The sequence below is a fragment of the Trichosurus vulpecula genome, chromosome 9, assembly GCF_011100635.1.
Source record: "Trichosurus vulpecula isolate mTriVul1 chromosome 9, mTriVul1.pri, whole genome shotgun sequence".
Lineage (NCBI taxonomy): Eukaryota > Metazoa > Chordata > Mammalia > Diprotodontia > Phalangeridae > Trichosurus > Trichosurus vulpecula.
The window spans coordinates 151,970,836-151,996,433 of NC_050581.1; the positions used below are offsets into that span (position 1 = coordinate 151,970,836).

Below are 25,598 nucleotides of genomic sequence, written 5' to 3' on the forward strand. Positions count from 1 at the left end.
AGGAAGTCTGACTTGTGGTGTATTATGGGTCACTATATATTTGCTAGTTTATATCGTGCTGACTAAATTGGCAACATGTTTATTTTTCCTGGTAAACATTCAGAACGTTTGCTTCTTGCTCCTCCTTTCCCCAACAAAATCACACTTGTCATACGTGAATGAAATAGATGACTGTTAGAAAACCATCCACACATCAGTGATGATATGAAAATTAGTGGTGGCAGACAAAGATTTCCTTTCTCAGGGACCACAAGGCCTCGGATGAAGTTGACTTTATCCTAATATTACTCCCAAATTGGGACCAAATGGAAATAAAAATGGTTCAAGCCTCAGAGACCAATACTTGGTGTGATAAAATAATTTTGCTTTCTGAGCTCTTTACTGCCTGTGGGAACACTGATTATTCTGCCCTTGCCAGCCTTCTCCTCTTCCCCTTTCCCCCACCCCCACATAAATTAAAACCTTCTAAAAGTGTTGTTCTCACTTTGAGCTTAAAGCAGTTTGGTGAAGGAGAAAGCACAGATACCATGGAGTTGGATGACCTTGTTCCAGCTCTCACCTGGGAAGCCTTGGGCAAGTTAAGTCGCTGCACCTCTGTGAGCCTCGGTTTGCCCGTCTGTAAAATGAGCAGATAGACCTGGATGGCCTCTGTGCTCTCTTCTTGCTCTTTGTCTGTCATCTGTGATCCTAAGAGTATATGCATGTTTAAATGCTATGGGCTGTGTTCTTAGTGGAAAAATAAAAGGCTAAATTTCTTTTCGTTTTCAATCAATGAGAAAGATAACTTAGCTTAAATAGTTTTGTTTCGTGGATGGCCGAGAGAGCTTGGGTGTTCCACTAGGTCAGACTTCCAAACTGGGTAATTCGTGGATCTTACACTCTCTCGGTTTAACAGTTCACCTAATTCCAGTCATGTTATGGTTGTAAGAAGCCTTGTCATCACTTTGATGTTGATGATGTTCGAAGTCTGTTTCTCTTCCCATTCCCCCAGTTGTTAGGGCCTTCTTTTCTAAGGCTACCTTCCATCATCTCTCACTCTATATCACGTAGATGCCTATTTATTTACATTTTCTTCCCCCTTCTATTGAAAGCTCCTTGAGGGCAGGGATGGTTTTTGCCTTTCTTTGTATCTTGAATACCGGGAACACAGTAAGCGCTTAATAAATGCCTGTGGACTGGTTGATTATACCAAAAATGAAGAAAATGTTTCTTCTTCCTTGATTTCTTTTTTTTTTTCCTGTAAATAAGGGAACTACTAACTCATAAATTCTTTTTAAACAAAGTAGCGTGCCAGAAAGAGCGATAAAAATGTAACAACCAAGAAAAGTTAATTTGGCACTCTGGTTTTAATGAGCTCAGTATTGAGTTTGTCTCATACCATGGGCCAGGAATCAAGACCCTTTCAAAACCTGTGTGTTTGATGAGGTTTTGAGATTACTTATGGTAAACAGGCTCTTTTTCTCCCTGTTATTTTATTCCAACTTTTATTTTTAAACTTTACCCTAAAGACTACTTGTGCTTAAAAAAACACATCTTATATAAAATGGTTCATGCTTGGCTTCTAACCATGCACTCAAACCATGTTCTGAGCACGGTGGGCATCTGGCCAAAATGCCAAAACTTTCCAGTGGGAACAATTTTGGAAAGAGTCAGAATTGACTTGGGAGGAGAGGGGGAAGGGATTGAATTGTGGGCATGTGCTTACGCTCGATGATTGCATCTCCTCTCTTCTTACAGGTGAAGCTGCTCTAAGAGGTGAACCCAGAATGCAAGCCCTTCCTGTGTCCCCTGCCCTCACCAATCATCGGACAGGGCCCCCTCCCATCAGCCCCAGCAAGAGGAAGTTTAGTGTGGAACAAGGGGACGATGACCTAGACTGTGAAAACGACCATGTGTCCAAGATGAGTCGTATCTTCAACCCCCATTTGTGAGTGTCTTCTTTTTGTTCTGTGTAGCCCCACTTGGGTCTCATGTGCACCTCAATCCCAGGATTCCTCAGAGTCCATTGGCTGAGTACGGACATCAGGGATTCTGAAATCAATCGCTGTTTGGTTCTGCTGTTGATAGTGCCAAAGGGTGAAACAACCCTTAAGCGAACTAATACAGTGTAAAAAAATAATCTGAATGATTGATAGAGAATTTCTTTCCAGATGACTTGTATGTATATTGATCTTCTTTTCAAACTTTGGTAGGGTGGCTCTAGCGTGCCTTATGTCTCTCAGCCACAACTTCCTAGGTTACTGATCCCATAGGCTGTTTTCTGTCTTGTCTGTATACACACATAGGCACATATATACATGCCACGCATATACAGAATGTATCCTTGGGAAGAGTGATGTTTGATAGATGGGCATTGTGGTGCCCAGGAAAGAGCCTCGGATCTACTGTTGGTGAATTTGGGTTCAAATTCTGGCTCTTCCACTTCGTTCCCTTATTTATCATTGGACTAGATGTCCTTTTCAGATGCGTTCTTTGATCCTGGGTTGTAGCACTTCCATGCTAGAGAAGGAGGGAAAGGTTGTTTCTGTGAAGTCCTTTATAGTTTTTTTTTCTGTAGAGGTACAGAATTTAAACTTACTCTGCTACATATGTTAAATATTAGTGCCAGTGCTATGAGATGAATGCCTAATGAATGAATGGACAAAAAAGAATTAGGCTTACGCACTCAGTATATGCCAGGCACATTCTAATGGAGGTGACAACACATTTATGGAACATCTCTACCTATATTTGAAAGTAATTTCCACTGTACTATATTCTGACTTCTCCCTCTTGCTGTCTTCCCAGTATACACACTCCTTGGAAAGAGAGAGAAATGCTTTACATATTTCCTGGGCCAGGAGACATCGAGCCAGCTGCTCAGCAGAGTCTGGTCTGACAACTGTGTGGGCACCAGTTGTTATCAGACTTTATTTGTGTGATCACATTCAATCCCTGGCAATCCATCCGTAAAAGATAAAAGGAGTGACGTCTTCTACATAGCTCTAAAGGTGGCTTCTTGCTCGTCCATCCTGGCCACTCCCCCTGCTGCATCAAGGAAGGGGAAGAGGGGCCGAGAGACAAATTGAGAGCTAATTGTTTTGTAATTAATCCACATGCTGTTCTTCCCCAGTTCTTGTTTCTGGGAATGCTTCTATTTCTGGCAGCAATCTGAAACGCAGAGAGTTCCCCTCTTTCCTTCCTCACTGGAGGAAGTGATCCTGAACACTTGAGCAATCAGAGGTAGCTTGATAAGTGGAGCCTGCAGCCCTGGTCCAGGCAGCCTGCTGCATTCCACACATTCCAGCCTGCTTTGGCCTGTTGTGTTCAGTCATAAGACACTGACGGAGGTATTTATCTTCAAATAAATCACTGTGGTGTTAGTCAGAGGCTGAGCCTGCAGTCTCTAGCTTTGGAATTTGCTACAAATCAGGAATCCAGGACCAAGGCAATGCAAAACAATGGAATCTCACAAGTGGAGAGGAGGAAAAAAATCCTGTCTGTTTAACTGTTTAGAGTCCTTTGTTCTTTGGGGAGCGTGATGTATGTCCCTTCACAGCCAATGGCACAGTGGAAAGCCTTGAACTTGGTGTCAAGACCTGGTGTCAGCCACCAGTGTGACCATGGGCAAGTTAATGAAACTTTCTAAGCCTCAGTTCCTTCATCTGTAAAATGAGGGGGTTGGGATTAGATGGCTCCGATACACTCTGAGGTCCCGTTTGATTTGATGACTCCAAACTGCATTCATCTGATACCTTTACACTAAAAGGCAGCATTTGTGAAATTATTATGTAATTTGGGGGTGGGGGGTTGTTAGAAAGTAATTTCAGGATTTCTGTGATAACTTCAAATGTCCCTGGCCATTGTGCAATCATAGTACTTTATTTAGCATTCAGTCTGAGATGACAGAGTTGGAAGGACCAAATTTCATATACTGTTTTCATTTGGCTTCAGATTGAGATAGTCGAAAACCAAAAATAACATCGCCATACATCACTCTGCTTGTGGCAGGTTTGTGAGTAGCTAGGCAAAGAGCGATGAATAATCTTGAGTTAAATAGAACTCAGGTCTCAAAGATTTGCCCCAGAGCTTAACTAGGGGTTCTACTTTAGCATTTAATTAACCTGTATCATCTATTTTCTTTTCCTTGTTTCAGCTAATGATTAATTTTAAGGATGTTTCTTCATGCTCTGCTAATGCTTTATAAAAACTTAGTGTAGTTTTTCATGGGCATTTATTAAGGACATATTACCTTTCAGTGCCTTTCTGTAGTGGCATTTAGTAAATGCAGTTGTTTGATTTGATAAAAGTTTTTCTATTGAAAGCTACAGTGTAGTCCCTTAAAACCAAGGTTTTCTGTAATGGTTTACAGGCCTCTCATCTTTTCTTCTGGAGCAGAATTAGACCGATGTTGACAGTATACTATATTTAATCTCTATAGGAGTTCATAAAAATATGCTTTTGTTTTTGTGCTCTTAAATCTAAGAACTTGTAATAAAATGTGTTTTGTTTATTTTATCATTTACAAAATCATAATAAATCTGGGGAAGGAGCAGTGTTCAAAAAACAGATTTGGCAGCTAGCTCAGAGGTTTCAAAGATATATGGTTTGGCTGCATTTCATGAAAACAATTGTATTTAGATAACTTTCCAAACTTAGCTGGAGAATCTGGCTTTGTTGAGCGCAGAGTAGGAGGCTGCAGAGAGGGTTACTGAATTTCGTTGGATTTTACTCTAGAGAAGATGGTACCTCGGAGCTACAAACCAGGAACAGGGCTCTTATCCCTGTCCCTGCTCTTTTATCCTTTCGATAGATTTCCTTACCCATACAATGCTCATGAGAAATTTTTTTTTCCCCACCAGAGGGGAAATTCAGTGTGTATATAAAGTCCTTGTCTGGTTAAAAAGTATAGTAAGAATAATTTCCAAGGGTGGGTCTTGGGTGGAGGTGGGGAGCAGAGAAGAGTAAAATCAACCAGATTCTCCCAAGTGTGAGCTGCAGATCTCTGATAGTCGATGGGGATTCTCTAGTTTTACAGATTTTCTTTTGCGGTTTAGCAACTAATAATAATATGATAACATTGCTATTCTTTCTCAGTTAATGAGTCACTTCTTATGTGTCTCATTGAAATGAGCTCCAGTCTAATCATTAATTTTGAGGAGCCTCTATTTTGCAGTGGCAAGTGGAATAGCTGATCTGAGTGGTTTGCCCACTTAAGTGGTATCATATGGGTTTCTTTTAAAGATCAAACGTACCTGAATATTGGGTCAGATCCTATTTTCTAACTTGCTCGAATCTGTGCTTTTTCAATCATTTGTTGTAAGAAGTTTTGTTAAAGTCTTTTGTTTTTATGTGGCAGTCATTTTTGGAAATAGCAGTTCCCCTAGCCCTCAAACCTCCCCTGGTATTGAATCCTTTCTTATAACTAAGAAAAATAGTTAAGCAAAACCACCTAATAGAGAGACCGTGTCTGAAAAAGACACAGAAAAGCTCTCTGGAGTTCTCCGGCCCAGTGTCTGAGCTTATAATTGTCATTTGTCTCTGGGAGAAAAAAACTGTGGTTAATGTCTTATCTTGAATTAAGAACTTTATTTCTTACTCCCTAGTTGAAATATACCTAATGATAAAGTTAAAAGGAAATCCTAAAGTTCATGTGAAATTACTGGTTGTTTTTTTAAAGGAAAATATGAAATGTTTATAAATTTGATATAGTTGTAAATTAGGAATGGTATCTCCCTTTACCTTGCGAAATTTTGAACCTTAAAAGTGATGTAAAGTATTTCTTTTACCCCTTGCTGACACACACAACCCAATTGACTCTACCTGGACACTTAATCAGGCTCTTTTTAGCTTAGTAAAAAGGCTAAGTGTTTTTGTGTCAATAAGAAATTTGAAGTAGCTAGAATAGGTGACTCAAACCAAGTTGACGTGGTGAAAAGAATCTGCCAAAGGGTTGTTTATTTTAAAGAGACTTATTCTGGGCTGGCTGACAGGTGGAATTTGATGGGGAGCCTCTGAGCTGAAGAGTTTTGGGTACAGTAAATTACACTCCAAACTGAAGTAGTTTTCACTGGTTTAAGTATATATTTGTAAAGGGGGAATGGAGTTTTTACCCTGTTACCTCTATCAGTCTTAGGTTGGGCAGGAATTTATAGTTCTTAGCAGGTGAAATTTCTTAATATGCTAATCTAGTTTTACAGATTTTCTTTTGCAGTTTAGCACCTAATAATAATATGATAACATTGCTATTCTTTCTCAGTTAGTAAGTCACTTCTTATGTGTCTCTAGATAATGCTAATAATCCTTCATCCAGAGCACGAGTGGTTTTTCTTTGTCTACCAGGACTAGAGATGAATACTCATTTAGTACACACTCCTTAGCTAAATGATATTTACTGGGAAGGCAAATACAGTAGGCCATATCTGTAGCCATGGAATTGAGCAAAGCTCACCCCGTGTCATAACCAACTGAGCTAACTATTTTTGATAGACTTTCATGAACAAGGAAGGACTGGATGAAAGAAAACATTTCCTTGTGCTACTAGTCAGGCTGTTTTGGGAGTGAAATATATCAATTGATGCTTTCTTGGTAACCAGTCATTTCTTTGGCATTTTCCGTAAAGTTGGATCATCGAAAATTGGACTTAAGAGATCATTTGACATAAATAATTGCCTCATTTCACAGTGTAGAAAACAATTCATTCTTAATTACTCAGGAGTGATTTTTCCAATTTCTGGATAATTCCTTTTCTGTTCCTCATCTTTTTCTGGATTTTGGTCATTTGCTGAAGGCACAAAATAGGGAGAGAAAAATGAAAAACAAATAATTTTATCACTTAAACATTGGGGAAGCAGTGGAAGTATGCATTCTCTTCCCAGTGCCCCAAAGCAACTCTTCAAGACTGTCAATCTCATTAATCAATTAATCAACAAGCATTTATTAGGAATTTAAGTTTCAGGCCCTCTTCTAATAGGGACAGAAAGTGAAAAACAAAGAGCTTATATCCCAACAGGGGAGACTGTGAGTGTACAAATATATATGTATATATGCACACACACATGTATGTATGTATGTAAGAAAATACATAATATATAGAAATGGAATACAAAGTTGTTCAGGAAAGGCACTCACCATGGGAGAAAGCGGGGGATGTTGGCTTCATGGTGTTTGAGCCAAGTCTCCAAGGAAACCAAGGATTCTAGTTAGCCACTTAAATTGGGAGAAGGACATTCTTCAGGTTTCCTTTACCAATGAAATCACACATCGAGGTCCCCCAGAATGCTCTAGACAACATTAGGTTTGGGGTAAATATAAATACACAATCATGCTATGTCATAAGCCAGTGAAAATATTTGCATGTCAACAGTGAAGAACGGGAGAAAATGGAAAAATCTTAGGTTGGGTATTTAATAGTTAGTAATTTCCTTCAGGGAGTATTCAGGAGAAACTCACTAAGGAGCTGCAACCTTGAATAGGCTTTAAAAACATAATTTTATTGTGGAAATGAACACTAGATGCTTTTCTGTTATTCTCCATAATCTAGGAAGGACCAATTATTGTCTTGAAACTCAGATCATGATTAACATAGTGGTAGAGACTTATTGTAGCCTTGGTTGGAAAATTTCTAAATTGAGTAGTTTGTGACTGGCTTGAAAAGTGTTTAAACAGGACACAACTTTTTTTTTTTCAGTTTCCTAGCCCAATTTGATTTCCTTAAATAGTGTGTTTTCTTTCACCTCCTCCTCCTTTCCTTCTCTCCTCCCAACCCCCCTACCCCACCCCCCCAGCACTCTGGTTCAAACTGGGAAAAGTTTAGTTTAGATGGAGGTAGAGTCTCCACCTTCTTACTGCCACCCCACTTTAAAATACCTTAAAAACCATATTTGTAGCTTTAATTATAGTATCCCTACATGAGTAGTTTATTCGGGAACAGATATAATATTAAATTAACATTTGCTTCTGATTTTTTTCCCCAGTGGTTTCAAGCACATGTTACTTCCCAATTGGTGTTACAAACCTTACTTTTAATAATTGCCCTGTATCAGAAAAGTGAAATCTGGAAACTGTTTTGTTATAAAGACTAGTCGTGCCCCCATCACCCTAGCATGGATTATATAATATCAGCCATGATGAAAATGTAGCTAATTTTTGTGCTGGCGTTGTTTGCTCTTTATGGCCACTGCTCTGTAATGGGAAATGCATCTGTAGGTTTTATATATATATAGATGGAACCAAGAGGCCAGTCGAGTGTTGTACCTTTAAATAGAGGTCCCAGGCCTGACCTATGTTGTGTGGGTCTCTTGTTTGTCAGGCAGGAGGCATTTTCTCATTTTCACAGTTCAGCTGAAAACAAAGACCTCCTTATCCTTGAAGGGAGCTCTGCTCTTAAGAGCTGACATCAGCTTTTTCCCAGCAGGCATCATTTCTGCCTTAAGAGTCCTCCCAGGGAGCTTGGAAAGCTGGTTAGCCATTTCTTTTCCTGGAGTCCTCTCTGCCAAGTAACACACACAATAAGCAAATGCCAAGGGTGCCAAGAGTCAAAGGGGCAGAAAAAAGGGAATGAAGCTCATTTATCTAACTGTACCTGGGATTTCCACAGTCACCTTATTGTTTCACAAGAGACCCTTCAGCCTTTATTGGCTGGAATTTTATTTTGCACTCTGCTAAAGTGGGGTGTGTGTGTGTGGGGGAGAACAATGAAAAATCCCAGCCCTTTAAGTAACAAGAAACACCCACTAAAGAACAGTGTTGTTATCTGAGAGCCTGCTAGTCAGCGCACATAAAATAGCATTTTTAAAAAAGGACTTTGCTGGAACTGTCTTGCTAAGAGATTCCGGATGAGACCCAATGCGTTTATTCTGGGATTTGAGAAAGGAAGTATATGTTTATCTTTTGAAATGTGGGTCCTTTTGTGTCCCTCCTTCTGTTTGCTGTCTGTCTCCCTTGGATCACTTAGGTTTGTTTCCAGTAGACAGACATGAAGATGCCACACTCCTGGGGCAGCAAATTGCAGCTGTTTCTGTACAAGTCATGGGATTAAGCTTGCCTTTGCTTTTGTGACCTCCTAAGGCCTCTTATTTGTTACACCATGGAGCCATTCAGTGCTCAGAGTGCACCCAAGTGCCATTACCTTCAGGAGAGTAGGAGTGGTGGAGGAGCTGCAGAGAGGGAAGCCAAAGGCATGATGATTTTTTTTTTAAAGAGCTTTTTTTTTTTTCCAGACTTATTGCCTGGATGCGAGAGAAATACATAGAATTATACTCTGCATGATTGGATTTTGTGGGAAAAGTTTTTTTGTTTTTGTTTTTATAAAAATCTGTGCCAGGCACATTGTTGCCATCGCAAAGAGAAAACAAGGATATGAAGGGAAGGGTTTGGTCTGTGTGCTTGGTTGGTGCCTTGCTTTTTCTGCATTGTCTTGTTGGGCTTTTTTTAAAACAAAACACACCCAAACTCCCCCCCTCCCTCCAAAAAAGGTCCATCAATTTGAAGTTTCTTCCTAGTTTGTCTCCAAAGCACAATTAAAGAACTTAATGATGCAGTAATATACTGGATCTGGCGGTAGCTATCCGCTCTGCCAAATGGGGGATCCAGATTCTGGACCAGAGCCTCCAAGTCTGACAGTCTTAAGTGCACTGCTGAGTATAAGGAATCAAATCATGTTGTCGTCCTCCGTTTGAACTCCCCTCCTCCTTACCTTCCTATTGCTGGAACCATTTAAGAAATGATATTGATGGATTGGAATAGGGACGATGTGAAATTGAGTTTCAGGAGTTGGCTGGGTCGCTTGATAAGTCAGTATCAGGGTGTGCGGTTTGTTCAAGGCAGTCAGAAGTGAGAGGATATTCTTCCTACGGTTTATCATGGCTGTTTTTAACATGACCAGGTGGTGCTCAGGCATTTTCTCCACTTGCTAGTGAGTAAGACGCCTTGGCAGTATCTTTGACTTAAGATGCTATCCCCAGTGAAGGCATGATCTAGTGTAAAACTGACAAAAAAGGAAATTCTGATATGCCCCTGAAAGTTGGAGTGATAGAAAATCTCACAGTTGAATTTATGTAACCTCTTATTTTACTGTTTTTTCCCTTTAAATTAAATGAGTCTGGGGGGAGGGGTGTATGTACACAAGCATCTATATGTACATACATATGTATATTCACATGTGTACATATGTATGTTTCTGTGCACATGCACATATGTGCACACACATAGGACATTCCTTTCCTAATGCAATTTAAAGCTTTTAATAATAGAAAACTGCACCAAGACTTTGGGGGACATCATGTATATGTAAAATATGGCATATTTTCCACATATATTACGTATGTGGAACATTAGACATCTTTTTAAAGTATATACATTTATTTAATAGTTTATTTTTCCCAATTGTATGTAAAAACAATTTTAAACATTCATTCTTTTTAGATTTTCAAGTTCTAAATTCTCTCTCTGAGAAGGCAAGCAATATTATATGCGGACATGCAAAACATATTTCCATATTAGTCAAGACATAAAACTTCTAAAAGAGTGTAAGGTCCTTGATGCAGAAACTGTTCTATTTTTGTCTTTGTAACACCAACTTAACCCAGTGCTTGGCACTTAAACATTTAATAAGTGCTTTGGTCATTCGTTCATTTTTTTCAGTTGTGTCAGACTCTCCGTGACCCCATTTGGGATTTTCTTGGCAAAGATATTAGAGTTGTTTGCCATTTCCTTCTTCAGCTCATTTTATAGATGAGGAAACTGAGGCAAAGAGGGTTAAGTGACTTGCCCAGGGTCACACAGTTAGTAAGTATCTGAGGTCAGATTTGAACTCAGGAAGATGAGTCTTCCTGACTCCAGGTGCTCTGTCCTGCTGTGCTACCTAGTTGTTCCTACTAAACGCTTACTGAATGATTGATGAAAGGAAAGATGAAACAAAATTCAAATAAACAAAATATAAATGAAGCTCTTACATAATTCACTTTCATATCCTAGAGAAGTAGAATGACTTCCTAAGGTTAAACAGCCAGTAAGTATAGGAGGCAAGATTCAAATCCAGGTGGTCCAGTGTCAAGAATAATAGATTTGCAGTGAGAGGACCCAGGTTCAAATCCCATGTCTGTCTGTCAACTTAACCGTCTGGGCCTTTGTTTCCTCCTCTGTAAAATGAAATAGGGTAGGACCACATGACCTTTAAAGTCCTTTCCAGCTTTAAATCTACGATCCTGAGACCCCTCTGCTGAAGCCGTCTAGATGCTATTCCATATTGCCTCTCAAGAGGCTTGTTTCCCTCTTTATTGGTTCCCTTGTGAAACTGCTGCTTGCACTTAATAATTAATAATTTAATTAATTGATGATTTTGGACCAGGAATGATGATTTCAGACCACTCGAGATCCTTTCCACAGATGTGTAACTGGTTCGGGATAGAGCCAGGAGTTTGGTCTTTGTTTATGTTATATTACACTGCTGCTTTGCTCCTGCCTCTATTCTCCCACTTCGAGATTCAGCCCTGGTTCTTAGGAATTATACTGTCCTTCGCCACCTCTTGCTCCCACCCACTTTTCTTCTTTCATGCTAGCTTTTGTATTAGGAATGAAGATGGAGCAGTAGATTCTGCTTATCCTTGAGCTTCAGAGATTTGGGTCCGTCAGTCAGTCCAGAAGCATTTATTAAGCACCTACCATATGCCAGGCACTGTGCTTAGCCCTGGGTAATATAAAAGCATAAACAATTCCTGCCCTCCTAGATCTTACATTCTAATGGGGTCTAGGGTGGGGTGTGTGCGATAACTGTGCAAGATTTATAAAATACGGAGTAGACAGAAGGTCATCTTTGAAAGGAGGGCAGTCGGAGGTGGGAGAACAGGGAGACACTGCCTGCAGAAAGTGGGATTTGAGCTGAGTCTTGAAGGAAGCCAGGGAAGCTAATTGGGCAGGTAAGGAGGGAGAGCATTCCAGGCACAGGAGACAGAGTGCAAGGACATAAGAGAGATGGAGTGTGGCTGGATCATATAGTGACTAGAGGAGAGTCATTACAACAAGAGGACTAGAAAGGTAAGAAAGGGCCATGTTAGGAACTTAGAGAGGTCTTGGTATATTAGAGGCAATGACCAGAACTCCCTGGGTTAGGGTCCCAGTTCTTGCAAACCCCCTTGGATTTTCCTGGGCAAATTACTAGATGCTTAATAAATTAAGTTTCTCTGTGCCTTTGACTCATAATAGGAAAATAATTGTGTATTTGCCTAAAGTCTTAATGAAGAATCCTGGATAAAATGTTCAATTTTACATACAAGGTCTTAGGTCTATTTGTAAAACTATTACTAAATGGGGGGAATTATTTAGGACCTTTCAAGACTATAGGAATATTTACTATTTATTTACTCACTCATCTAATTCATTCATTCATTTGTTACATTTTGTTATGTATACACACGTGTGTATGTATATATGTGTTTATATGTATGCATATATGTATATGGAGAGAGGGATGGAGGGAGAGAGAACACCATACAATACATACTTCCACATAGTAGTTCCTTCTCTGGAGGTGGATAGCATTTTCCTTCATAAGTCTTTGTATTTGATAGGAATGATCATGTTGCCCAGAATTATTTAGGACTATTGCCTTATGCTTTTATGGAGGCTAAATAAACCTCTGGCTCTTTATTTTTTTCTTTTCTACTGGAACCTTTCCATCTACCCCAAGCATGATCAGGTGGTCTATATTAGTTTTCCAGGTCCCAGTTCCAAGGCCACTTCCCCCAGGAAGCCTTTCCCATCTGAATGTGATCTCTTCTGCTTCAAAAGTTTTCATAGCACTTTGTCCGGATCTCCCCTTTACCACTGCTATATGTTATCCCATGTGGTAGCTCGCATCATGCTTATTTCGGTATATAGCGTATACTCACACAGAGAGGCACTGTTAGATTGTAAGCTCCTTGAAGACATGATCTGAAACTTATTTCTCTCCTCCAGACACCAAGCATAGGGCCTTACTTGTGTCTAGTGGACTTTTCCTTAATGAATAGAAGACCTTTGCCCTGAAGTGTCCTTTCTCATTTTCAGAACCTTTGGAGTTTCTCAGTTGGACTCGCATTCCTAGTATTGAATGCCATGATGAAAAATGCCCTGAGGACCAAAGGGGAAGGAAAAATATCTCATAGAAAAAAAAAAGCTGCTCCAGTTGTGGTTTCTTTAGAGTAGGGCTCTAAAACAGGCCAGTAATGGTCATTTTCAGGATTGCCAGGCAGATACCCCTAGGGTCATTTCAACTCTAGTAATAGAATGTGACAGCTGGAGTGAAACATATGAACTGATGGCTAATGTCTATATGGTTCTTCAAGGTTTGCAAAGCACTTTATCACATACTTTATCTCACTTGATCCTTACAACAATCCTGTGAAGCAGGTTGCTGTTACTGTTCCCATTTTCCAGATGGGGATACTGAGGCTGGACCGTTTATGTGACATGCCCAGGGACACAGAGCCAGTAAGTATCTGAGAAAGAATTTGAACTCTGGTCTTCCTGACTTGGAGGGAAGTGCTCCACCTCCTAGGGTTGCCTCATAAGATTAGTATATGCCAAGTGGACAAATGTGAGCAGGCTATAAATCTCATAGGAGTTTAGAGCACATCAAAGAGATCATTGAAGGTTTGGGTGGCCCTGGAGGTGCTTTAAAGACCCCTTTTACTCCATCTTTTTTTACCTTCCCTCCTCCAAAAGAAAACCCAGACAGAGATAGAGCCTTGGGAACTCGGGTCAGGATGGAACTGTCTCCTTTGTTGGCTTGGCAACTGTTAGCTTGGGAATTCAGGGGAGAATTGAGCTCTCTCTTGCTCCGCCCCCCCCCCCCCCCCCAATATTCCCATTTGTCAGGTCTGACTTACAGTGTAAGCTTTCCATAAGCTCCTAGGGTATAGTGACCTGTGGGTACTATTTTCAGGTAGGTGTGTAAGGAAGGCTTTTTGATGGGGCATTGGGACGAGAGAAGGGAATACTGAAGAGAGAAGAATGTTGAGAAGATGCAGTATAACCTTATTTGTTATCTGTCTTATCAAAAATATCTCTCTCCACCTATTCTGGGAAGCAGTTGGGAATTATGCTAAAAAATGACTAAAAATGTTCATATTCTGTGACCCTTTTAACTGTTAGGCATATACCCCAAGGATGCTAGTTATTAAGAGAAAGGCCCCACATATACCAAAATGTTTGTAGCTGCAAAGAGCTGGAAACAAAGTAATGCCCATTGGTTGGGGGTGGGGGGCAGGGAGGTGAGATGGTGATTATGGCTATAGAATAGCACATATAATGTAAGATATTTTTGATGTGTTGGTTAGTTTTCCCAGAACTGTTCCCCGTCCTCTTTTTTATTCTTTGTTATAGGGGATGACTCTTTGGGAGAGGAAGGAGGGAGGAATACAATGGGAAATACATGTGAACTAAAAATAAAATATTAATTATATTTAAAAATAAAAAAATCTTAGCAACAAAAAAATTAAGGGTGAGAACAGTAAGAAAATAAACACATTTGGAAAATTGCTTAGGTTATATTTTAGGTGTGTGAAGGAATAATTATGTGATGGAAAGTGTAAATTCAGAAATAGGGGACAAAAGAAGGGAAGGCAAATCATTGTGTCAAGGGCTACACACTGTTGGAGAAGAAATAGAATTTTAGTGGAAGAATGGGCATTTGCTACCTTAGGCAACTGTAAATGCTATAGAGATGGAAGTAAACTGTATTTTGGCCAGGCTGTAAGATAACCTGTGTAAAACCCTGATACAATCAAATCGCTTTTTCATACACTTACCATTACTCAGCCTTCCTCATTTTCTTCTTATCCCTTTTCCTTCTCCCCCCATCCCAAGAGTATGCTTTTAGTCCATATTTTTTTTTTCACCTAGATAGACTGAAGGAACAAGTCCCATCCCTCTTCTATCAAAGCCCATAAAACAGAACCAAATCCTATTAGACCAATGTCTTGCAAGAGCTTCCATTTATTTCCTGCTCTCAGTTTTATTGCTTGTCAGTAATTCATTTGAAGCTCAGCGGCAATCCCTTAGAGATAAAAGTTTTATTTTAGCTCCCGTGGCTGTGACTCAGTTCTGACTGAGCATTTGATACACAGCAAGATTCTTTAAAATCATGGAAACCAATTTTTTAACAAAAATCTTAACGGATACAACTTTTTGGGAGGGAAATAAAGTATCTGTGACCCAAAGTGCAAATATATCTTAAAAGGGTTTTGCACCCCAAAGACTCATAATGAGTAAATGTTTGCTGAAGGAATGAATGAAGGTTGTTATTCCTAATCAAAATTGAAAAGAGTTTTTTTTTACTATTTTGATTATTAGCCTGATGTCACATGGTGAGGTAATAGAACCTGACAGGAAGATATTGATCAATCCTCCACGAGTTTTGACGATTTGATGAGATCTTATGTGCCTGTGTGTATGTATATATGTTTTAGTAAAAGGTTGAACAGTCATTACATGATCTTAGGTGGGGGAAGAACACTTTTTATGTAAAGCTGAGATATTATTTGGACTACCGAATTGTCCATTCTTGACACTAGCTGGCACTAACCTTGGTCAAGCGTCTTAACCTCTATGGATGTCGATTTTTTTTTTCTGAAAAAAAAAGAGGGTGTTATCTTGAGTGACTTCTAAGGTCTTCCTTGCAGTTCTGATATTCTGTGATTCCACTCAAACTGACCATTACTGAGGGAGCTTGTTGAGTCTGACTACTCTAATTTGGCTTGCCAAAATTAGGGAACACCATGCCTTGTGAGATCATCTCTCTCCCTCCCCTCCCCCTTTGTTGTCAAGGACATTTTCCACTGTAGCACTAAATGCTAGAGGAGCCAGGGGCCAATTCAGAAACTAGCAAAAATCTAGAATGAATTTAGAAACATTCTCTTGTTGGGTCCCATAAGCAGGCTCTGAAACAAAAGTTTAAAGTCACAGCTCTCATTTAACCGTTTTACCAGATGTTTCCTGAGGTTTGACAGATGTACCATTTACTAGAAAGTTGCACTCTGGAGATTTGGAGTGTTATGGACACTGTTGCTACAGACAGTGCCTCTGTAAGGGCAGGATCTGGAATATAACCTTAGCTTCAATTTAGGATTGAAAACGTGTTTCTCTTCTATCCTCAGGGTTTCTTTCATTGTCTTTATTGAAGAATAATCGAAACAGAGATCGACCATAACTCACTCGTCTAGACTGTTGCCTTTTAAATGGTATTGATCCCCCAAACCAAACGGGCCTAGATACACCATCTTTTCTTAGCCTTCAAAGGCTGCTTTGCCGGTGAAAGAAATGCATCGGTGGATAGACTTAGGCTCCTGGTCAGTGAAGGCTTGGGGAAGCTGCAGATGGGTATATCCATAGCGAAAACCGAAGGAGGACGGTTCCGTGAGAGACCTTGTGGACTTCGTGTGCCAATAGCCAGGATTTCTCTTTAACATAATAGCTGGAATTTTCTCTTTTGCTGGAAAAGAAGGGGAAGGCCCTGGGAGAGGCTGGTGGGGACTCCCATGCTTGGGGGGAGGGTAGGCTGCCCTCCACGTTCCTCATGCTTCCTTCAGAACACAAGTGGAGCCCGAACTGCAGCCCCGGTGCAGGAATGGGGGTTTTTGCCCTGCCTCCTCCTCTGCGAGGGGAGAGAACCAGCTTCCTGGCAGGGAACCCCGAGGGCCCCAGGCCGGCTGCACCCCCAGGCCCCCCTCCCCCGCGCGCGGCAGGGGTTTTATTGTTAGAGGTTTCGGAAAAGCTGCCCCAGAAACAAAGAAAATGGGCAGGAATGCCCTCCTATAAAATGGAACCACAGTTCCGGCCTTGCGGGCTCTCTAAATAAAGCGGCCTAGAATCGCTACAGCTCTCCCAGGGCCGAAGGGGAAGCCGCTCAGTGCGCGGCCGGCCGTTGGGCGGAGGGGCTGGGTCTTGGGGCCGGAGCCGGGCAGCGGGGCAGGGGCTGGGCAGCTGGGCCGGGCGGCCGGGACTTTTATTTTGACGGGCCCGCGGCCTCCCCAGCCTCTCTGTGCAGGAGACGGCTTGCCAAGTTTGTGAGGCCCAAGGCTTTCTTGTGGGAGGACGCTGGGCTGTCTTCATGCTCTTTGGCAATGATTAAAGTGAGGTTAGTACCCAAACCCCCTTTCATTTCATTCCCTCAGCCTTGCTTTTTCAAACCAGATGGCAGCCTTGTATTTTCAGCTGCAATTAATTTAAACGATGAGGCAGCAAGTGCTGTGAAGGAGTCAGGCGATTAGTTTGTTAGCCAGGAGGGAGAGCGGTGGTTGCTGTCCCTCGCATCCATGCATCCCCTCCTGGCCGCCGAGCTGCATGCACCTTGGCCCCATCATCATCAGATCCGTGGCCGAGATGCCAGGCTTTCATCCCGAGGGCGGGGGGTGGAGGGGAGGAAGGGGGCTTCCCCTCCGTTCTCCTCCCCTCCGCTGCCCTCCCTCCTTTTCCCTCTCTTGCACTTGGGGCTGTGTTGCCAGCGTCTGTGGACTGACAGCCCTTGTGACTTGCAAGGGTTAATGCCCACTGAGTAATTGTTTCCTTAATGAATTGGGAGTAACAAAGTTTCAGGTGATGGCTGACATGTTACTGCCAGGCCGGGCTATCATGTGACTGTCCCTAGACAATGGGGCATAGTTTTCAAGTGGCGGCTGATTTGGGGGAGAACAATGTGCTTTTTTTCTCCGCTCCTTCCAGCTGCCAGAACTTCCTCCTAAGGGGGTATGTTTTAAGTTGAGTATTCTTAAAGAAAATTACAGGGGGGGCATAAAAGCACTTGGCCACAACTGAAGTCTCAAGGTTCTGACCTCAGTTATTCGACCACTTCCCTCAGTGGAAATTTTATTTCTCTACAGTTGCCTCAGAGTGTAGGATCAATTAGAGATAGAGAGATCTTTCACATTTAATGGAAAATGAATGTTTTTTGTCAGCCTGTAACTTAGAAAAGTAACTCCCTAGCATGGAGCCCTCGAACTACTTTTTTTTTCTTTTGTGGGGAGAGAAAACTGAATTTCAAATGAATGTGAAGTAATCGACTATGTGCTTTTGAACACTGGGTGTCAGTGAACACACACATGCCGGTACACATAAGGTGCTATTGAATTGCAGGGTGGGTTTTTTTTTCTTTCATCATTTGAGAAACATTTTCTTGGCTTGGGTTGAGCCAATGAAAGGTTGCCTATTTAACGTTAACCTATTTCGGATGAATTTAATTTTAAAAGGCTCAGGGTGAAAACAAGAACTCAAGAATGTTTCCTTTGCTAGGCTTGAAAGTAACGCACTGCACAAGGAAATAGCAAACCATTCCAGTATCTTTGTGAAGAAAAACCCCATGGACAATATTGGGGTGACATGGCCCTTGGGGTCATGAAGAGTAGAACAGGACTAAACAAAAACAGCATATGTGTCCATTTCAGGGTGTGTGATGATGAATTGAGTGAGCTAAGCTGATGATATAACAAAAAATTTTTTTTGTTTTTATTTAATTTTGTTTTATTGTGCTTTGATGATAGGATTTGAAGGCCTTGGGGACTTTTATTGATAATCTAGTTTAATCCTCTTATCAAACTGAAGCCTCTTGGTGAATTGCCTTTCTCAAGGTCACAGAGAGGGCCAGAGGGAGATCTAGGATCCAACCCCAGGTCTTATGATTCCAATCCCAGTGTTCTTTTCGAAACTCCATGATGCTTTCCATTTTACTCTGAATTCGAAATTATATTCAGGAGCATGTCTCTGATGAAAACATTTGGACTGCTCTTGTGAGGTTAGTTACTCAGTCAGAAGCTGAGTATTGATATGAAACCTCTTTTCTGGAACTGATACTGTAGTTCCAAAGATGACAGTAGATCTTTGGTTTTCGATGGTAAGGAAGCTTAGAAGGGGAATAAGGTCTGTTACAATTCATCAAAAACCAATTTTCTTCAATAATTTCAACTTCCTTCTATACCTGTGATTTGCCAGAGCTTCTAAGAAGGACTTTTGCCTGTGAGATCCTTTTATTTCCCTTTGCTATGAGGAAGATGCTGTCCAAAAGGCAAGCAGCCTGGCCAAAGAGGTTGGTGCAGCATGAATAATCAGAAAACTGGGTAATTAGCTCTAAATAATTCACCTGATTTTATAGTAATAATTGGAGTTTCTGTAGTTTTAATAAAGTGGGTAGTTGAATACTTAATCACAGCGTTAGTTCTTTGGAGGTCCCTGAAATATGTTTCTTGAGGTACAATACTAAGAAATTGGCATAGTCTACTAGACAGTCTTAGTCATTTACCTGAAGTTGTGAAATAACTTTTTAGAGAAAAGAAATACTACTTGACCACTGGATGGAATTATCTTACTGGGTGTTCGTTCTCGTTCTCTCTCTCTCTCTCTCTCTCTCTCAACTTCTCCATGTGACTTAAATATAGCCATTTTCAGTTACAAGACACTTTGATATACATTGTTTCATTCAAGCATAGGTACTCGACAAATAAACATTTATTTGCATTAATATAAGTAACTATTGAATTCAATCAGTTTTTTTTTCCAACAACTTGGTGAGGTAGGTAAAATATTAACACCTTCATTTGATCAAGGGGGGAGCCAAGCCTAAGAGAGGAGAAATTCTTTGCTATAACTAGTACAACTAACCACCACAGGGATAATGATAGCTAGCATTTACTTAAAGTTTGCATAGGGCTTTGCAAACAGTTCATTTGATCTTTGGACGTTCACTGAGAGGTAGGTGCTGCTTTTATCTTGACGTAACAGATGAGGAACCTGAAGCAGGCCTCGGTTAAGTGACTTGTCCCAGGCCACACAGCTAGTATGTATCTGAGGCCAGATGTGAACTCAGCTCTTCCCACTCGTGTTCCAGAGCTCCCCCCCCCTCCCCCCCCCCCCCCCCCCCCCCCCCCCCCCCCCCCCCCCCCCCCCCCCCGAGAAAGGCAGAGCTAGATAGGTCTTTTGCCTCTCTGTCCATTTTTTTTTTCCTATTTTTACCAGAAAGTCTGGGCGGTCAGGAAATCCCTTTTCGATTGAATAATACTGTACAGTAAGAGCTTACTAATTAGGACCTTGAGGGAAGTTCATCCTGAATAGATTAAGAGTGTGAGTTTGTGTGTGTGTGTTTAACTCAGTTTTATTACTTTCAAATACTGGAAACTAAATAACTGGAAGCAAGCCTTCTGTGTTGTCTGGAGGAATCTCTAGGGGCCTTATTCTAGTTAAGATTTATTTGTAGTCAGTACACTTCAGTTCTTCAAGGATTCCTGGTTTTGTATTTATGGGTATGCCTTCAGCTAATGGAGCTCATCAGCCCTCTTCGACTTGGTACAAGGCTTTTTGGAGTCTCTGTGGCCAAAACCATTCATCTCCCTAAAGCCCACCTGGTGATGAGCTTCTTCCAGCTGAGTTTTGCCTTCAGTTAGTATTTTTCTAGTTGTCTAGAATCTGCTGGAGCCTGTGCTCCATGGGGCCCAGCCTCTGAGAACCCAGGGTCCCTTCATTTTTTTTTTTGACATGAGATAAGGCATCTGGAGAGCTACATATCCAGTATTTACATGTACACATACTTGGAAATTTGATTGAAATCAGTTTATTCTGTCAATTAATTTCAACACAACCTTCTACAACTTTCTCTCCCTGATTCATTTGGTCAGCAAACCCTGTCTTTGTAGATGTTGCAGAAACAACACTCAGCCCAGCTCCTGTCTGAGTAAACACAAATTCTCAAGAAGTGAAATTAGATTAATCCTTATTTCAATGTAGAAAAAGTGGCAGCATCCATGGTGGATGGAGAGCTACAAGCCTTGAAACCAGGAAGACTTGGCTTCCAGTTCTGCCTTTAAAACTCACTGGCTGGGTTAACCTGGGTCAGTCACTCATTGCCCGATGCAACTCTCTTGAGGCAGTTGCAGAGAAGATGTGGAGACCTACATTAGTAGAGGGAGTTTCTTTAAGTGAGAATTCCCCATGTCAGGAAAGCACAGTCTGCTCCCTCCATGAGGCCTCACATTAATGATCCTGCGACATGGTCAGATAGAAAATACTTTGTTGTGTAAAAAATTATTAGGTTTTTTTTTTTTTTTAAAGACCCAACTAAACTCAACGGGTACCCAAATTGCTGGGAGGACTAGCAGTAGCCCTGGTCCTCTGATGAGAATCTTTTTTTTTTAAGATGAGAATGATTCACTTAACTAGTTCAACTCTATGTTCAAGCATCTGTACGTCAAAATATGCTTTTATTTGAGGAAAAAGTTATTTATACTTCTATAGTATAAAAGGTAATAAAATGCTTTCTTAGTGGCAGTCCTGCAAGATAAGTGTTATTATACCCAGTTTGCAAATGACAAAACTGAGGCTCAGGATGTTGAGGCGACATAACTGGTAAATGGCTGAGTGGATCCTGAAGCCAGTCTTCTGTCCCCAGTTCTAGGAGGGCTTTCCACTGCAGATTAGCTCTGTTATTCAATCTTTGCCAACAAGGTAAGCTACTCAGAGAGAAGGCGGGATGGCTCCTTCCTAAAACTGTTTCCTGGTCTTTGTAAAGTCTTTGTTGAATCCCTTTCATTTGTTGAATCAACTTTTCAAGTTAAGTTAGTTGATAATTTTAAACTACCTTCTAACATCAACATGCTCTGAATATGTAAGAGCTGGCTAATAACTATAGCAGCTGACATTTATAGCTTTGTAGTTTATAAAGTACTATAGAAACACATCGTCTTTTTTATTTCATTTGATTTGTTCTCATGTGGGGCTTAGGAACTTGGGATGGCTGCTATCGCCCAGTTGTGAGAAGAATCCTTTTTGTTTGTGATAAAGCAAACAGTAGGAGAAAGTTTGCGTATTGCTTTGTTTTCCTTGAACAAATCTTGTGCTCTTCTTTCCCTTAAGCTAGTGTATCAGGCTTTTTATTAGTGGCTCAGAAGCATAGATCAATTCAGAAGACCTGGAGGGTTGCAGTTGACCACGGGTTCAATATGAAACCAGCAGTATGATGTGACTGCTTTAAAAAAAAAAAAGTAAAAAAAAAAGCGGATGCAATTTTGAACTAAAACAATAGGAACAGAGTATCCAAATAATGAGAAGGGAGGTGTCCTTGTAGGCTGGACTGGTCGGGCATTTGGGGGGTTGGGTCCAGTTCTGTTTGCCATGATCTAAGGAGGATGGTCCAAAGGAGAGTGAACCAGAAAGTTGAGGAATTGAGAAACTGGGCTGTAGAAACAATAGCGAAGGGGTACCCTAATAGCCATCTGAGGGAGGGCTGCCATAAAGATCTGCTCTGTGTTGCTCCAGAGGGCAGATCTGGGACTGATTGAATGTATATTATAAGGAATTAGTTTGGGCTCTGTATAAAGAACTACAAGTAATGTAGGTCTAAGCATCGAGTTGCAGCGTGCATAGAACACTATCAGGAAGACAAGAGTTCAAATCCAGCCTCAGACACTTATTAGCTGAGAGATCCCGCGCAAATCTCTTCATTTCTGTTTGCCTCAGTTTCCTTAAATGTAAAATGGGGGTGATTATAACACTTCTATCTCTTGGGGTTGTTGGGAGAATCAAGTGAGATAGTATTTGTAAAGCGCTTAGCACAACGCGAGGCACGTAGTACGTACTATATAAATGCCTGTTATTATTATGATTAATATTAGCTAGCTCTTGGAACGTAGTGAAGACCATATCATTGGAGGTGTGTAAGCAGAGGCTGGTAGTGCTTGTGTAGGATGGTGGAAGGAATATTAGATTAGGAGTTGGGGAATATGGGCCCTGGCCCTGGCTGTGCTACGGGGGAGTAACATGGTCCAATTTCTTCTGTCTCATGATTCTGCCACGTATGCTCTAAAGATGCTTCCTGAACCAAGTCAGAAACTGGGGGGGAATGACCTCCGAGGAAGGTCACATATATATTCCTTATTGTTGTTGTTGTCCAGGCATTTTTGTAGTTTCCAACTCTTCATGACCCCATTTGGGGTTTTCTTGGCAAGATACTGGAGTGATTTATCCAGCTCATTTTACAGATGAGGAAACTGAGGCAAGCAGAGTGAAGTGACTTGCCCAGGGTCACACAGCTGGTAAGTGTCTGAGGCCAGATTTGAACTTGGGAAGATGAGTCTTCCTGACTCCAGGCCCAGCGCTCTATCCATGGCACCGGTTAGCTGTCTTATAGCGCAGCTGATATTTTTTTTTTAAAGCAAAGCTTCCTTCTCCAGAAATCATGGATGTTTTGTCATATACAGCACTTTCTGGTCTTACCTTCTGTAGCTGGTGCTGCGCTAACTGAATAGGCCCTCACAGCCTCACCTGTGGTGGTGATTTTGACAGTGGAGGCATATCACAGATGTATGTGTATATATGTATATGTGTGTGTATATGTATGTGTGTGTGTATGTATGTAATATATATGCATAGCATTTTGTCATCACACAGAGTGCTGGACTTTGGAGTCATAAGATAACCCACACTGGAATCCTGCTTTTGAGACTTATTAGCTACATGAAGAGAGGACCCTCCCTCTGACTCTACTTTATCTCCTGTAAAATGGGGGTGATGATAACGCAATACCCACTTGACAACATACATGTGTGTGTACATATGTATATACATACCTGCGTGTGTATGTAAAAGCTCAAATAAAATGATGCTGGTCAAGGGCTTTTATAAAACTTAAACCACCATATAAATATCCGCTATCATTGCTGCTGTTCTCAGAATTATTCAGAATCTCACAAATGTCACATTGCGTGTGTTTTCGGGTGTTGGACATAGCTTAGCTTTAGTCAACAGTTGGTTCTTGAATAGATGGAACTTGTCTTTTCTTTGAGTTTTTGAGCTAGTATTCTTAGGGGTTCTGAAATAATCTTATCCCCTCAGCTTCCTGATGAGAGTCTTTCAAGTATTTCACCTAGTTTTCTCAAACATCACCCATTTATTAGTATTTTTTATTTGTTATGTGTCAGGTACTCTCCTAAGCATTAGAAATATATGTATAAATAATGAAACAGTGTACTCCTAAGGAATTCACATTCCAATGAGGGAGACAAGTACATATAAAATGTATAACATAAATAGAATGTAAATAAATGGAAATATATTAAAGGAGTTTATGGGGAATTTTACTAGTGGCTCTGGGGAATTAGGAAAGGCTTTGTGCAGAAGATGGCGCCTGAGCTGTGTTGTAAAGGCAAAGAGGGTACTCCATGAGGTAGAGGTAACAGCAACAAGCCTGCCCTTCTCTAACACTTTATAGTTTGCAGATTACTGCCTCATTCTATCACTTTACAATAACCCTGGGTGGGTTATTGGGAGGTAGGGGCTCTTTTATCACCCCCATTTTAAAGATGAGGAAACTGAAACAAAGGTTGTGATTTGCCCAGAGTAACATGGCTGGTATGTGTCTGAGGCTGGGTACTGTGCCACCTAGCTGCCTTACAGGGAGGGAAGGAGTGCATTCTAGGCATAGGGGGTGGCCACTGTAAAGATGAACGATGGAGTGTCATATGAGGAACAGACAGAAGGCTAGTTTGGTTGGACCAAAGAGGGCAGGAAAGGTTGTTTGCTTGTGTGTTTGTTTTCAGGTTGTCTCCCCCTTTAGATTTTGAGCCGGTGGAGGAAGGGGAGCTGTTGTTGGCCTCTTCTCATATCACCAGAACTTAGCACAGTGCCTGGCACATAGTAGATGCTTAATAAATGCTTATTGGTTGACAGAGTAATGTCCAGTTGAGGATGGAAAGGTAAGTTGGGGCTGGGTTGGGTAGGGCTTTAAAAGCAAAACACAGGACTTGATTTTTTGTTGATCCTAGATGCAGTAGGAAGCCACTGGAATTGGCTGGGTAAGGGAGTCCCATGATCACATCTTCAGTTAAAGAGAATTATTTTGGCATATAGGACAGGATCAGAGGAGTGAGAGACTTGAGACAGTGAGAAGAGTCAGTAGTGCTGTTGCAGTAAATGAGGGGAGAAGGAGGAAGCTTAAGTTAGGCTGGTGGTTGTGTCGGAGCAGAGAAGGCCTTGCGTACGAGGGATCCTTGGCAGCTGATTAACACATGGGGTGAGGGGAATGAGGAGGGAGGGATCACGCCAGAGCCAAGAGCCTGAGAAGCTTGGAAGAGGCAAGGGAGGCTTTGGGGGAAAGATACCGAGTTCAATTTGGAATGTGTTGAATTTTAGGTGTCTCTGGGATGTGCAGTCTGAAATGTCTCAGAAGTGATTAGTGATGTGGGCTGAAGCTTGGGCAAGACACTAGGTTGGGCTGGCTATATAGACACACACGTATGGATACATGCCCACATGTGGGTATAATAACATATTTATGTAATAATGTATTTGTACATATTAATATAATGATTATATGTGTGTGTGTATATACACACACACACATACACACACACACATATGCATGCAAACATGTAAAAGTGGCTTATTGGATTGCATAGTTTTAGAGTTGGAAGAGACCTTAGACATCATCCAATCAACCCGTCTCATTTCAAATGATGGAAGCTCTGAGTTTAACTCCAGGCTCAGATACTTAGTAATTATACGACCTTGGGCAAGACGTGTATATGTACGTGCACATATGTGTGTACAGACTAGAACAATACGCTATTATGTCTACATGTGTACGGCACGTGTGTATAACATTC

At 41.1% G+C, this 25,598-nt stretch overlaps 1 protein-coding gene across 2 annotated transcripts in view; it reads left to right on the forward strand.

Annotated features, from left to right (window-relative positions):
- The window catches only part of VGLL4 (vestigial like family member 4), a 99,829-nt gene that overhangs the window by 49,292 nt on the left and 24,939 nt on the right, over nt 1–25,598 (forward strand). The window contains exon 2 of one of the 2 annotated variants that reach the window (XM_036738538.1): nt 1,738–1,927. In XM_036738538.1, the coding sequence (XP_036594433.1) occupies nt 1,738–1,927 (190 nt within the window). Of the gene's footprint in view, nt 1–1,737; nt 1,928–17,005; nt 17,096–25,598 lie in introns of those variants that run through there. The other variant, XM_036738539.1, reaches the window with a different exon arrangement.